Source organism: Rhipicephalus microplus, chromosome 8 (assembly GCF_043290135.1).
Source record: "Rhipicephalus microplus isolate Deutch F79 chromosome 8, USDA_Rmic, whole genome shotgun sequence".
Taxonomy (NCBI): domain Eukaryota; kingdom Metazoa; phylum Arthropoda; class Arachnida; order Ixodida; family Ixodidae; genus Rhipicephalus; species Rhipicephalus microplus.
This window is the reverse complement of record NC_134707.1, coordinates 34,987,224-35,002,158: the sequence shown is the minus strand read 5'-3', so window position 1 is coordinate 35,002,158 and position 14,935 is coordinate 34,987,224. Positions and strand designations below refer to the sequence as shown.

The 14,935-nt window shown below is 46.4% G+C and overlaps 2 protein-coding genes across 2 annotated transcripts in view; one reads left to right on the top strand and one right to left on the bottom strand.

Moving 5' to 3' along the window:
- Positions 1-9,587, top strand: part of LOC142769141 (uncharacterized) — a 39,783-nt gene extending 30,196 nt beyond the window's left edge. Inside the window, exons 5-6 of the mRNA XM_075872093.1 lie at positions 8,356-8,547; positions 9,464-9,587. Coding sequence (XP_075728208.1) covers positions 8,356-8,528 — 173 coding nt within the window. The 3' untranslated portion in view covers positions 8,529-8,547; positions 9,464-9,587. The remainder of the gene's footprint in view (positions 1-8,355; positions 8,548-9,463) is intronic.
- Positions 1-14,935, bottom strand: part of LOC119187091 (rab-like protein 2A) — a 290,773-nt gene that overhangs the window by 217,959 nt on the left and 57,879 nt on the right. The gene's annotated exons all lie outside the window — the stretch shown is intronic.

Below are 14,935 nucleotides of genomic sequence, written 5' to 3'. Positions count from 1 at the left end.
TGCGTCTTACCGCAACCGCAACGTAGCTTTAGACTTTAGTTTTCTCCCATATATATATATATATATATATATATATATATATATATATATATAGAGAGAGAGAGAGAGAGAGAGAGAGAAAACGTTTCAAGGTTATAGTCGTTCTTTTATACACAGCAAACAATAGGAGAAGAAAACTAGAGCGAGATTGAGTGGAAGAAGAGAAACGTGTGCTTGGTGGCTATGGGGAGGAAGGACCAGCAGTAAGCCATCACCGCAGACTGGCGGAGCGCTTTGCGAGAGATCTTGTGCGATGGTAATCACTCCTTGTTAGGCGTCAGCGCTGTATTTTGTCACATAAAGCAGTACGAAAAAAGTGGAAAGTAGCTGCTGTGCGGTTCAACCTGGCTGATTAAAATAGTGCGTAAGGGTAATGAGAATGCCGCTGCCGACGCAGCATGGGAGAGTCGGTGTCTGTGAGATATGGTGCCGCGGCATATTGTTATTTTGGGCAATGTGGAAACAGAGCCGTTTCAGTAGACCGACTTGTTGAGCGTGCTCGTGTGTCTGATAGGAAACGCCTGCTTCTGAAGCGAGAAAGAACGCGTTGAGAGGGATTATCGACTTCCGGTCAAGTAGCCACTGAGGAAAAAGGAGAAAGAGAAGCAAAAAAGGGAAACAGGAAAGGGAAAAGAAAGGCCGTGGATAAAAACGGCAGCATATCCATGGAGTAAATGATGGAGAGTGGGGCGAAGCATTCGTCCGTTTATTTGTTCTTGCTGCTGTCCGTCCATGCGTCCGTGTGTGTGACCATCCATGCATCCATCCACCCGTCCGTGCGTGCGTTTGTTCGTGTGTCCGTCCCTGCGTCCGTTCACGCGTCCATCCATGCGTCTGTCTGTGTGTCCGTTCGTCCATCTATTCAGCACTCCAATTACCACCATCTCGCACCTTTTCATCATATATTCCCCATATAGAAGCACCAAAATCCAGCGGAAATTCCAAGAACTAAACGAAAGGTGGCACACGCACACTTTCTTACGGCTTGCGCTTCGTGTCTACTTCCCACCTTTAAGCATCTCAAGTTCATGATCTATACTAGTTCACTGTATTCATGGCACTGCGGCCCAACGCTCGCTAAGCCTTTCTAAAACCCAGGAGGTTACACCCAGCGAGTATAACGTAGCAACCTTTTCCAGTCAGATAGTGCTCAATGCACATGCCAATGGCTGCTCATGGGAAATGAGAGATAGGAGAATTCGGCTTTCACTTTCTTATGGGTTGCGCTTCGTATCTACTTCCCACCTTTAACCACCTCGAGTTCATGGTATATACTAGTTCATTGTATTCATTGCACTGCGGCTCAACGCTCGCTAAGCCTTTCTAAAATTAAGGAGGTTACACCCAGCGAGTATAATGTAGCAACCCTTTCTTGTCAGATAGTGCTCAGTGTACATGCCAATGGCTGCAAACGGGGATCGCAGCGTGCGCGTTAACTAAAAGCCGAATGCTCCCGTCTCTCATTTCCACTTAGCAGCCATTGGCATGTACATTGAGCACTATATTTTATTGTTCAACAACGCACAGAAGAAATCTCTCACCGGCACCACCTTGAAGGTCAAAATGTTATACTTGTTACATACTACAACGGCTATGAGGGACGAACAAGTGCCGCTATAAGGAGCTTCGCTCCTATAAATGGGAGAGGGTACGCTGGGGCTTCTACTTTCAATGATCGATAATTATGTGCGGTTTAGCACCTCAAAACTACCATATAATCACGAGAAACGCTGTAGTGGAGGGCTCCGGAAATTTCATTCGCCTGGGTTTCTTTAACAAGCACCGATATCTCAGCATCCGGGCCTACACTATTTTTGCCTCCTTCCAAAATGCAGCCTTCGTTGCCGGCATTTGATCCCACAACCTGCAGGTTAGTAGGCGAGTACCTTGGCGAAAAGACCACAACGGCGGGGCTATTTAGTATGATCGACTACGACTTTCACCATGATTCAACAATACCACACGTCGGATTGCTAACAGCGGCAAACATGAACGGATGAAAAACATTGGAGGTACGATCACCCAAACCACTGGATCACCTAATCTTTGAAGGGTGTCCCGCCGGCTTGATGGTAGGGGTCACTTATATGGTGAATCAAGTTTTCTGTCAGCAAAGTTTACGCCCCCACCTTTAATAAGTGGTAACTAGATGACATCTTTCTCATTCGGACGGGCACTGAATAACAGCTAATTAAGTTTATTGTGTGGGCATTCATGTGCACGTTTGTCAACAGACGTTAAAATTGAGTGCAGTGAAGGTTTTTAACTACTGGTTGTTGTTTTGTTTCGTATGGAGCGTGTCAAAGTATTTCGCACCGTTGAGCCGCACTGGACGTCGGCCCATTCCACCCCACCCCCCTCCTTAAAAAAAAGCCATGATTCAAAGTGCCGAGTTACAAAGAATGCCGGAAAGAAACTTTAATGGCCGTAAAAGTAAGCTGTTGAGATCATCAGTAGTTGCTTCTAGAGTTTGATCGTCGAAAAGGGATGCGAAGTAAGCCTCAGCAGATCTCGGCACTTAGCCGGCTAACTGCTGGTGTGAGCTGCGCCGGCGACACACTCACCCCGATCACCGGCGACAGGGGCTTGTTAAAGTGTCGCCGGTTATTTCAGAGGCTACAATTACGAAGCAAAAGAAAGCCTCGCTACGTATTCGGTACCAATGCGACGACGTAGCAAGCTCACACTGCCGCACCGACTACCGTGAGTAGAGCTCTTCGAGCTCGGACAGGCCACTGGCGAAGCAAAGAATGCGTGTCACAAAATATAAAGGCCCGTGGAACTAACAGCATAACTTGCTTTTTCCGCACCGTACGACCGCAGATGTCAAGCGACTAACGCGAAAGTGAACGCCGATACGAGGCCCAGGCACACGGAACCAGCATATAGAGCTCACCATGCACTGCCAGCAACATAAACCAGCACTGTGAAGCGCCTTGTTCGTTTGTCACTCTGTAGCCTAAACTACACGGATAGGAGACACCTATGTTTTAGTGTTTGGAAAATAACGACGGCAAAAACTGATGAGAAGCAAGGATGTAGTCACGGCCAGCAGTGGTTCATCGATAGGCGTGCGGCGCTTCTCTGAGAGGCCTAGGTTATAGCGGCGATGTACCTCGGTTCTTTGCCGGTGCTGCTAAATGTGTGCCGTTGAAGTGCTCATGCAAGGCGTTTTGGGCTTTGTGTCGAATTCAGTGAATTTTACGGATGAAGACAAAGTACTTCTAATGCTAATTAAGCCAATGCGACTGAGCACCAGCTGAGAATAAAGTTCCACTATAGTTTAAAAATCACTGAATATCACACGGGCTTATGAAGAAAATTATGTGTGTAGAAGGGCATTTATCAGTCAACCACAAATATATACCTAGGTTGTGAATGTGTATTGCTTCATTACTTGTGAAAGAAAGGTCCCACAGGAGCGCCGTGAAAAATTGAATTATGGTGCTTCAATACGGTGACCCAGCGCGTGAAGTACGGTCGTGCAGAGCGAGCGGCAAGCCGTGGTCAGTGTGAGTGCTGTGTTTGATGTGACTGGTGTGTGCATGTTATGTGCGTCGAAGATAAAATATTTGAATCTACGTTTGCACATGGTACGGCTTCGGACGTTTTTTGTTTTTCTTTCTTCAACAAGCTTTACGTAAAAATTCACGCTATACTATACTGAAAAAAGTTTGCTCATGAATGTAAATAAATACGCCCCCAAATGCATTCAAAAAGTCCCGTCACACAGAGAAATATTTTTTTTTTATTTTCTGTGGACAGTGTTTATAAACCCTTATCGGGGCGTGCCCCAGATGACAAGTCATTTCCTCACGATGCTGGTAGCCCTCGGCATTGCTTAAAAATCAACTTTACCGGTGGCGTTTAGCTACAGTTGACGTTAACCGGACATGACGGCTATATGAAAGGAGTAAAAATTTAAGGCTTATGAATAAGGATAGCTGGCACTACTACCCCAATTGACGTTTCAAAAACATGGGGTTCATTGTGAAAGTAGTTCCGAGACATAGCGGGGCTCTGTGGTAGAATACTTGACTGCCACGCAGAATGTTGCGGTTTGATTCCTGATGAAACCCTTACATCAATTCTTCGCATTCGTCAGGCCAACACTCTCAAAGTTAGCTTTTCCTTAACTCTCACGCTTGAAAAAAACGATGTTCCCGCCATTCCTGAGTATATATATAACTGTCACTCATCTGTGGCACATACCCGTGTACCCGTGGTCCATACGCGCCTGCGGTTATGTGTCACCCGCCTAGTAAAAAGAGGTTTGTGACGTACGTGACGGGATTGTGACATTGGGCGCGTTATGTCATGGCGTTCAAGCGTGCTCTAGCTGGTGGAGTGCGCTCTTAAAAACTTAACAGTTAAAAGGTGACTTCCGGTCCGTTATTATGGAGCGCGCTCCACGTGCTCGTACAGGCGCGAGGGCCTGCACGAGAGCTCGTGCCTGCGCAACAGATTTTAGTATATTGACCCGACTCCGGCTCTCTGCTTTGATAAAGCGAGTTCTATTTCTCCACTTGCTCCTACCGTGTAAGCAACGTGACATGCCCTATGTTACGCTTTCGTGTCCCCAAAGGCAGTCTGCCCAAATCACCGTTAAGCGAAACACCGGAGGCGTCACACTCGAGCACATTCGAGCGTGTTCTGTTGGAGTTAGGGGCAGGCAAACTAGGATGTATGAATATAACTTTATTCTAGTCCTGCAGTGGCGGAGCCTATAGGCCACCCGTGTGGTCGCAATAAGGCTTAACCTTTCCGCCTCTTGTACCAAGAATTCTTGTGCTTCAGCAATAGGAAAATAATCCCTGCACAGCCCGTGAAGTGTATAAAGTGCATAGTTTTACTCAGAGGTACAATCAAATCTGTGTGTACGTTTTATAGTACAATAGGAATTCGTGAGAGGACATACGTACCTATTTATGTGCGGTGCCTCAGAGGTTAAACTAGCTATTTTTCTTGAAAAAAATGTTTATTTATTTATTTATTTATTAGAATACCCTCAGGGCCCGTAGGGCATTACAGAGGGGGTGGGTACAACATTTATAACACACAAGAAAAAAAAGACAAAATAAAGAAACAAGTGTCAGATGCGCAAATCAGGAAGGCAACATAAGTCAACTAAAAATGTATAAGAATTCAAGCACATACAAGACAAAGATAGATAATGGAAACTGCGTATAGTTACAAGCATTGCTGAGAAATTGCAGTCTTGAATAACAAAGGGTCTGTTATTGTTACAACGGAAGAGGGAAGGTGGTTCCAATCGGCGGCTGTTTTCGGTAAGAAGGCTGCTGAAAAGAATTTGGTGCGGCAAAACAGAATGGCAACCTTATGCTGATGATCAATGCGCGATGAGTGGTATGACGGTTGTGAAATGAGGTCTCGCTTCATTGATGGATTGTGAAAAAATATCTTATGAAAAAAATGCAGTCGCGCCAGTTTCCTCCGGACAGTTAAATTGGGTAGGTCAAGGTTAGATTTCATTTCTGATATGCTAGCAGTACGGGAATAATTAGAACAAATTAACCGAACTGAGCGGTTCTGAACAGATTCTAACGCGTTAATTAAATTTTGCTGCACGGGATCCCATATAGCGGACGCGTACTCAAGCTTTGGGCGAATTAGTGATCGGTATAATAGAATTTTGAGGGACAGCGGAGCGCGAGAAAAGTTGCGGCGTAAGTATCCTAGCGTTCGGTTAGCGTTATTACAGATGTAGGTAACATGCGTGTGCCAAGATAGATTGTTGGTAATGTAAACGCCGAGGTACTTATATGAAGAGACATGCTGGAGGGGAACGGCGTTAATTCTGTAGGTACAGGGGGAAGAAATAGATCGCCGGGTTATTGACATGCATTTAGATATGTTAGAGTTGAGAGTCATAAGCCATTTATTGCACCAGGTTGAGACAGTGTCAAGGTCTGACTGTAGAAATTGGTTATCATATTCATTGTTTATTTCGTTTATTGCACCAGGTTGAGACAGTGTCAAGGTCTGACTGTAGAAATTGGTTATCATATTCATTGTTTATGTTCGTTGTTTTGTTTATTTGCTATCGACAGATGTCGCTGCAAATATGCGAAAGCCTGTTGATGTTTTCATTGTTGCTTCTGACTGTGACTTAGACACTTGGGAAAAGAAAGGGAGAGATAACGGTACGAAGGTTGCAATCTGTAAACAATGAAAACCTTGGAACAAAAAAAACGTGGGGAGTTTTTATTTTGACAACAGAAGTGATTTCGTTTCGTAAAGGCCGAAGACAAAAGCATAGTTCCTGTGCTACCAAACGACAACACAGTAGTATCTGTGTTCTGTAAGTAGGTGGCCATCAACCGAAAAGAATTAAAACAACAAAAGACGAAAAAAAAACGTAGCTATTGGCAACTCTCCTCAGCAGTTGTAACAATAAATTTAAAAAGGCTTTAGGACCATATTGCAAGTACCTACAGATATTTCATTTACCCAGAATAGATTTAGTTACAGACAATGCACTCGGGGTCTAAAACTGCACCGTATGCTTCCTGTAAATAACTACAAATATTACATTTACCCAGACGATAGAAATGGCCACAGACAACGCATACAGGGTCTGAAACTAAACTGTATGCTTTAACAGACCTCCTGCGAGTTGACTATTGTCATTCAGTCACATACAGCAAGACGCTCACTTCGTGCACTTGTGTCATAAGTAGGAGGCCATCAGAGATGAAGAGGACGACGAAATTCAGAGAAAATATGAAAAGGCGTGAGCAAGTGCACCATACAGCGCGGCCCGAGGTGCGTCACCTCAGCCGCGATCAGCGCGCGAGCAGCGACGAGCGGGGGTTGTCAGGAGAGTGACGTATTGCCAGCAAACACATCGGCGATGGAAGCGGCAGGACAGCAACTCGGCAACATCTGACGTGGGCGTCCCGAGAAGCAGATGGAGACCTCGACATGCTTCGAGAGAAGCTGCTCGGGATGCAGCCGCCGCGCACAGCGAGCGCCGACGTTTCTGGCGCAAACCCCCTTCAAAGCAAGCCGCCGAAGATAGTCCCCGGGTCACAGTCCCTGGGTCAGACAGCGAGCAGCACTGGACATTGCCCGTGGCCGCTATTCCAAACCACAGCGACCTCCACGACGTCACCATCAGGCGACGGTGAAGATGGGTGACCACGACGGCAGTGGAAGGAATGGCGACGTTCATCGAGAGCGTCGAGATCCCTAAGTGGTATCGCTTCGACTAACCAGGACATTGGCGTCAATATAATCAAGGGTGACAAGTAACGTCAGCCCGAATCTTGAGCGGAACTACGAGGCTACGAGAGATGCCTGACTTTGGCTAGGACCATTTAGCGTGTAACGTGGTTGGATTGTAAGCATAGCGAGTCCGAGTTTGAATCTGAAGGTAATATTATTGATTTTTGTATATTTGTATACAGAGCATGTGCTGTGCGGCTGTTCATTAAATCTAGTGTGTTGTAATCCAAATCATGTCTCAGTTAATTGTCCGCACTATAGCAACCCGTATTCCGTGAAAACTTGCACATAGAAGATTTGTCAAGGCTAATCTTCAATGGTGGCTTTGAGCTATAAAAGCTATAAGAAGAGATCTCAAGAATCAGTTAAACTCGCTACTACGCTCTACCCATACCGACATTTTTCTAAAGTTTACAAAACAATACTGTTTTGCCACAACACATTGAAAGAATGTTGCAAGAAGCGTGAGGTTCCAATTTCCAAAAGCGCTGGGGTTCTAGTTAAATGTATGGACCAAGATAGCTTGGATATTCATATTACAAGGACCTAGTGTACCTCCATCATTGCATATCACCAGCTTCCTTATTGCTATGTAAAGACATCAGCATATTTTCTAAGGTACAGGATCATACCTTCTGCCAAAACTTATTATATTCTATGGAAACTTTCACTTGTATTCTGCTACATCAAATAAATGTAGAAAGTCTCAATTAAATCCTAGAAGTACTTTTCATAGTCTTCAATGTATTAATCAATGCTGACTTGACTCCACCATAACCAGTAGGGCTTTAACAATTACGAAAATAACTAGCAGACTCTTAATGCAATCAATGAAAACCAGCGCAACCTCCACTATAGAGAAGCCTATTATCTTGATTTCAATTACGCTGTTCATAGTTAACGTCACCTTACGTTAGTCATGCTAATGTATTTTAAATATTACTTAAATACTCTAACCTTAGCAAAATTACACAGTGGCGTAATTTCGCGTTAAGTACAAACATAGATGCTTGTAACAGGGTTTCATGAAGAAAACGAAATGAAATTTCTTCGCCTTTGCATTTCCAGCGTGTAATTGCTCGAAACAAGAAGTGCAAGAGGGAGACACAAGCTCAATGGAAAGCTGGTACTTTAACAAGAGCACCAAAACGTGTAATGTTTCCAAAAAAAACTTGGGTGGCTGCAACAAGTTCGACACAAAAGACGGTTGCAACTGGTATTGTCTGGGAATCCTTCCATAAAGGAAAACCAAATATAGTGGTCAGTAAGAAAGTCACTAAATAAAAATGTGTCCAAATATTGACGCTGAAATGAACAGTGAGCGAATACTCAAAACTTCGACGTCACTCGTTATTTGGGTTGCTTTGAAAAAGATGCATTATTACAACTCACGTTTTGAAATTTTCGTGTAAAGCTGATAACATTATCGCTCACTGTTGGTTAACGTTCCCGTGCAAGTTTTGTGTGGGAAGAACACTTTTTGGTATATTTATATAGAAATTTTCAGTGTAGCATTGCATCTCGCCGCGGTGGTCTAGTGGTTAAGGTACTCGGCTGCTGACCCGTAAGTCACGGGATCGAATCCCGGCTGCAATGGCTGCATCTCCGATGGAGGTGCAAATGTCATAGGCCCGTGTGCTCAGATTTAGGTCCGCGTTAAAGAACCCCAGGTGGTCGAAATTTCCGGAGCCCTCCACTATGGCGTCTCTCATACGGTGGTTTTGGGACGTTAAACCCTACATATAAATTAATGTAGCATTGCGACTAGTGAGGTGGCAACAATAATGCGATCTCCGACACTGTGGAAGCTGAGTGCAGTTTAACTAATGTGCATGTCACAAAGAATGGCATGACCGATGTGTAGCAGAACTGTAACAAAACTTAATCTGCGAACGAGTTAGTCGCACTCAGAATCAAAGCTACACAGGTGTACAAACTTTTTAGGTGTACCCGAGGCTTCACCTATCGACGTTTGCCATGCCCCCTTAGTTTGATTCCTTTTCTTATTCAGTGAAGCATGGACGTTCGAGTTTTTACAAATCGTTCATTTTGGTGAATTTTGGGATTTCCTTGATTCCCAGTGCATCATTGCTGTGAACTAGAAAATGAGGTGCTTTTCAACTTGAAAACGCTTTCTCTTTCAATTTTCTCATTGGATCACATTTTCATGTTTCAGAAATAACCCTTCGGAGGGCACCACACTGGTATTTATTATGTTGCTAAGCAGAACGAATCTTCTTGGTGGTAATTACTACTCTGAAAATATTTGGAAATAAAATGTCTATTTTTTACTCTCTGTATTAGTTGTTCTGCGTGACTGTCAATGCAATACGAGTTGCCCAATGGTAGGAAAGAAAACTTTAAATATTGCCATAGTTTATGTAGCACAATATTGCCACACACGATGCTACACTACAAAAAAAATGCACTTTGCTCGTTAGTGGACTGTCGATGTGCGTAAGCTGCAAATCGCATACTGTATGACCTACGCTAAAGATGGTACAACTGAATTGTAGATCCGACCCGTCGTTAAGATTTGGCAACAGTCATTATAGTGCCCTGAAAACTTTGAACATTCCACAAGCTACGTAACGAAAACCAGTAGATAATGAAGTCAAGAAACGTATCGGGAACGTAAGTGTACTAATTTAGGTTTAAGGTTGCGTCGTGGCTTCGAGTGGCGTAGACTCACACTCCCATGTTTGCGTGCGCACAAATACCCGAAAATGTGGATGAGGGGGCGACTGCCGTCATGGTTCAATTGGTAGAGCACCGGGTACGTATTTAGAAGTTTAGAAGTTCGATCCCTGCCGGCTACAAGTTGTATTTCGACCATTTTACTCGCTTCGCATCACTATACAAATTACATTACTATATAAATATATATATATATATATATATATATATATATATATATATATATTTATATATATATATATATATATATATAAATATATATATATATATATATATATATATATATATATATATATATATATATATATATATATATATATATATGTATGTATGTATATTGTGAAGAAGAAAACGCATTGTTGGCAAGCAAAATCGCCACCGCTTGGGTACTGGATTCTGGGCTTCTCTCGCTCACCTCGTGCTGATCGTCGCCGGCATCTGCTTGAACGTTGCTCTGTCCCGATCGTGTTTTCATTGTAAGGCCACCGTCGCAGCACCCGCCAATAAACCCTCTTTCAATTGGTGGAGGGTGCTGACGTTCCCCGTCGCCTGAACCTGGGTGCTGCCATTCGCAGTCGCCTGAACCTGGAGCTGCGCAACCGAACGCTACCTCCCATCATGGCCACCAACAACGCGCAACCTGGCTCTTCCACTCCATCCTCCAGCAAACTCGGCGTTCTTCGCTTGTGAGAGCCCAAGGTCTTTAGCGGAGCTGATGATACCGACGTGGAAGACGGGTTCACTAACTGCGAGCTGGTGAGCGCAAACAACTGGGATGACGCGGACAAGTTGAATAACGTCATCTTTTACCTCGCTAACGTGGCCGAAATGTGGTATAACAACCACAAAAACGACATTACGACGTGGTCCTTTTTCAAAACGTCGTTTGCTGACGTTTTCGACCGACCCGCTATCCGCAAGTCCAGAGCCGAACAACGCTTGCGGACTCGCACGCAGAAGCCAACGGAATCGTTCGCCAGTTACATCGAAGACATTATTGGTCTTGGAAACCGTGTGAATATCGTCATGCCCGAGTCGGAGAAGATTCAGCGCATCCTCAAAGGAATAAATGACGGCGCATTTAAGATGCTCCTGGCCCGTAATCCTGCCACCGTGGTGGAACTTGTGACTTTATGTCAAAGTTTCAACGAGTTGAGGAAGCAGCGCGCCCTGACTCGGCCATTTTCTTCACATGCCGACTCGCTCTCGAGCCTTACTTCTGTTCCCGATACCTCACCAACTCTGCAAAAGATTAAAGACTTTGTGCGTGAAAAAGTAGGTCGGCAACTGTTGTTGACTTCTTTCACACACCAGCCGCCGTTGTCTCGTCTGCCCTCACCACTCCGCGACGTTATTGCCGAAGAGGTAGCTCAGGCTGTTGCCGTCGCTGCCCACCAGCAGCCTGTGGCCATGCCTGTTTCCCATGCGCCGGCTATGCAGCCCGAGGTCGCGCCTCTTACGTATGCCCAGGTGGTACGCAGCAGACCCCGCCAGCAGCATTTGCCACCCATGTCTTCAGCTCCTCCCCACTCCACCCCCCTTTCGACATCTCGGGCAACACCGAGAGTAAGCAATTCCTGGTATACACCTGACAATCGACCGATCTGCTACGCCTGCGGTACCCCAGGACACGTGGCACGATATTGTCGCCGTCGCTTCCAATCACTCCACGACGCTACTCGGCCGTTATCTTATGACCCACAGCCCATGCAGCTACCTGCTCTCTATCCCTCACCACAGTATGGCTACAGTAAGCTTCCCGAGTCTCAGTCGCGCCAGCCCCAGTCTCAGACTCACATCTCCTCGCTCCCCGTCTCCTCGCAGGCGATCGCTGTCCCTAATGCGTCCCTGACCCGCTTCTTCCAACCGGGAAAACTGAACGCCGCAGTTCCAGAGGCAAGAACTGCGCCGTCGTCAAAATGCTCAAGTCTTCACACTTAACCTGCTAACGTCGTCGATATATCTGTCGATGGTGTTTCTACCTTTGCCCTCGTCGATACAGGTGCGGTCGTTTCTGTTACAGCCGCCCAGCTCTGCCGCTCCCTACGCAAAGTGACCACGCCACCCTCTGGACTATCGCTTCGCACGGCTAGCGCACAACCAGTTCGACCTCTCGGCACCTGTACGGCCCGCATATTCATCCATGGCGCTATGTACGTTGTCGAGTTCATCGTCCTGCCGGTGTGCTCACATGACGTTATCTTCGGGTGGGACTTTTTGTCACATCATCATGCCGTCATCGACTGCGCACGCACTGAAGTTTAATTTTCCCACATGTTTGATGAACTTTTACTCGAAACTCTTGAGCGGTCGCCAAAACTCGTCGTGCGTGAGGACAGTGTATTTCCGCCAGCCTCTCTTACCGTTGTCCCTGTTTGCTGCGATGACCATAACGATGGTACGGTAATGTTTACACCTTCCGACATTTTCATGAGCCGCAGAGCCTTTTCCTTGCCTTTGACTACACTTGACGTCACTGCTGGTCGAAGCAATATTTTCGTCCACAACCCCCTTTCTGCACCGCTTACGCTACTTGCCAGCGAATGTCTCGGTAGAATGGAATACCTGCTTCTTCTTTATTCATTAACATGCCAGACGAGTCGTGCAGTAGCGCCTCGACCGAACTTCATGCCCTCTCCCACTGGAATGCTCGTCGAGTGACATCTTCTCGAGTTCCATCGCCGACACCTTAAGAGCTCAAGAACGCGCCGAGCTTCTCAATCTCTTCCAGCACTTCGCGAATTCATTTGCCGTTTCTGAACCGTAATTGCGTCGCAGTTCCGCAGTACACCGCTACATTCACACCGGTTCACACCAGCCATTGCGTCAAAGACCGTACCATGTCTCTGCTGCAGAACATCACGTCATCAACTACCAGGTCAAATATTTGCTACGCCGTCGCGTTATACAACCATCGCACAGTCCTTAGGCATCTCTTGTCGTTCTAGTTCAAAAGAAGGATGGATCGATTCTATTTTGCGTCGCCTACCGGCGATTAAACAAGGTGACGCGGAAAAACGTCTATTCATTACTGCGCATCGACGACGCCCTTGACAGCCTCCAAGGAGCTGAATTCCAAGGAGTGCCTCTTCGCCCCGCGAGAGCTATCCATCTTAGGGCACATGATGTCCAAGCATGGTGTTCAATCCGACCCTGCAAAACTGCGAGCAGTCGCTGAGTTTCCGAAACCTACTACACTGAAATAATTACACAATTTCGTCGTACTATGTTCGTACTTCCGGCGCTTCGTTCAAAATTTTGCGTCGATCATGTCACGACTGACCAACCTCCTACGCAGCGACGCAGACCTTTCATCCAGGTCTCCTGACTGCGACATCGCGTTTGCCACGCTCCGTAGTCTTCTAACATTTCCTTTCATTCTTCGGCATTTCGACCCAAAAGCTGCAACGGAAGTTCACACAGACGCTAGCGGGGTTGGTCTTGACGCTGTCCTCACCCAACGCTAGCCGGGCTACTCCGAATATGTCGTCGCTTATGTGAGGCACACGCTCACTAAAGCTGAGGCTAATTACAGTGTCACTGAAAAGGAGTGCTTAGCGCTAGTGTGGGCGCTTCGAAAGTTCCGCCCTTATTTGTACGGTCGCTCAGTCGACCTGGTAACGGACCACCATGCACTTTTTTAGCTCGCCACATTGAAAGATACTTCTGGCCACCGAGCTCGGTGGGCACTGCAAATCCAGGAGGACGACATTCGCGTCATTTATCGCAGCGGACGCAAGCATTCTGACGCCGACGCCCTGTCCCGTTCGCCTTTACCTCCCGACTCGGCCTGCGGAACCACTGGTACTAACTCCGTCGCATCTCTCGACCTCGACTCCTTTGCCAGTTAACAACATAAAGACCCGTGCATCACTTCCCTTTTTGACTGTCTCTCCGGATCGTCAACCACTGTGGTATCACGATCTCTCCGAAGACAAGCTGCTCATTTCACCATTCGTGATCGGCTGCTACACCGACGCAACTACGCCCCTGAAGGTCGTAAGTGGCTCTTGGTTGTCCCCCGCAGCTTGCGATCCCAAATATGCGCCTCCTTTCATGACTACCCTCAAGGTGGCCATACCGGAGTTTTCAAAACTTACAAATGCAATTGCCATCGCTTCTACTGGCGCGGAATGTATAATTTTGTTCGAAAATTTGTTATGGGCTGCCCTGACTGTCAACGCCGCAAATCACCGCCTTTCCACTCGTCCAGTGTGCTTCAACCGCTTCCGTGCCCTGCCAAACTTTCAATCGGATCGAAATTGATCTCTATTGCCCTCTACTGACAAGATCAGCTGAAAATTGGTGGATCATAGTCACTTAAAACCACTTAACACGCTACGCTGAGACCGGCACCCTTTCAAGTGCCACTGCGCGGGACGTAGCGTCCTTCGTCCTCCATCGCTTCATACTGTGGCATGGTGCACCTGAAGAACTACTAAGTGACTGAGGTCGAGCATTCCTATCAGAAGTCGTCATGATTCCGCTTTTTGAGTGCCCTCTTGTTCATCGCAAGACCACGGCATAACACCCGCAGACTAACGGGCTCACGGAGAGATTTAACCACACCCTCGGAGATATGCTCGCGATGTATGTGACATCTGATCATACTAACTGGGATCGCATTCTTCCCTTCATCACGTTCGCATACAACACCGTGGCACAGTCTACGACTGGATTTTCACCTTTCTTTCTTCTTTATGAACGCGAACCATCCCACACCATCGACACTCTCCTTCCATACCGTCCTGACGCATCCGAATGCCCATCTTTGTTTGAAGCTGTCCGAAAAGCGGAAAAGTGTCGTGAATTCGCACGCACCTTTACGTCACAAGAACAGCAACGCCAAAAAGAAAACAACGCTGACTCTTCACGACGCCACATCTATTCCTTGTGATCACTTGTGTGGCTGGCTATTCCTTACCAAACCCCCGGCCTTTCCTTAAAACTC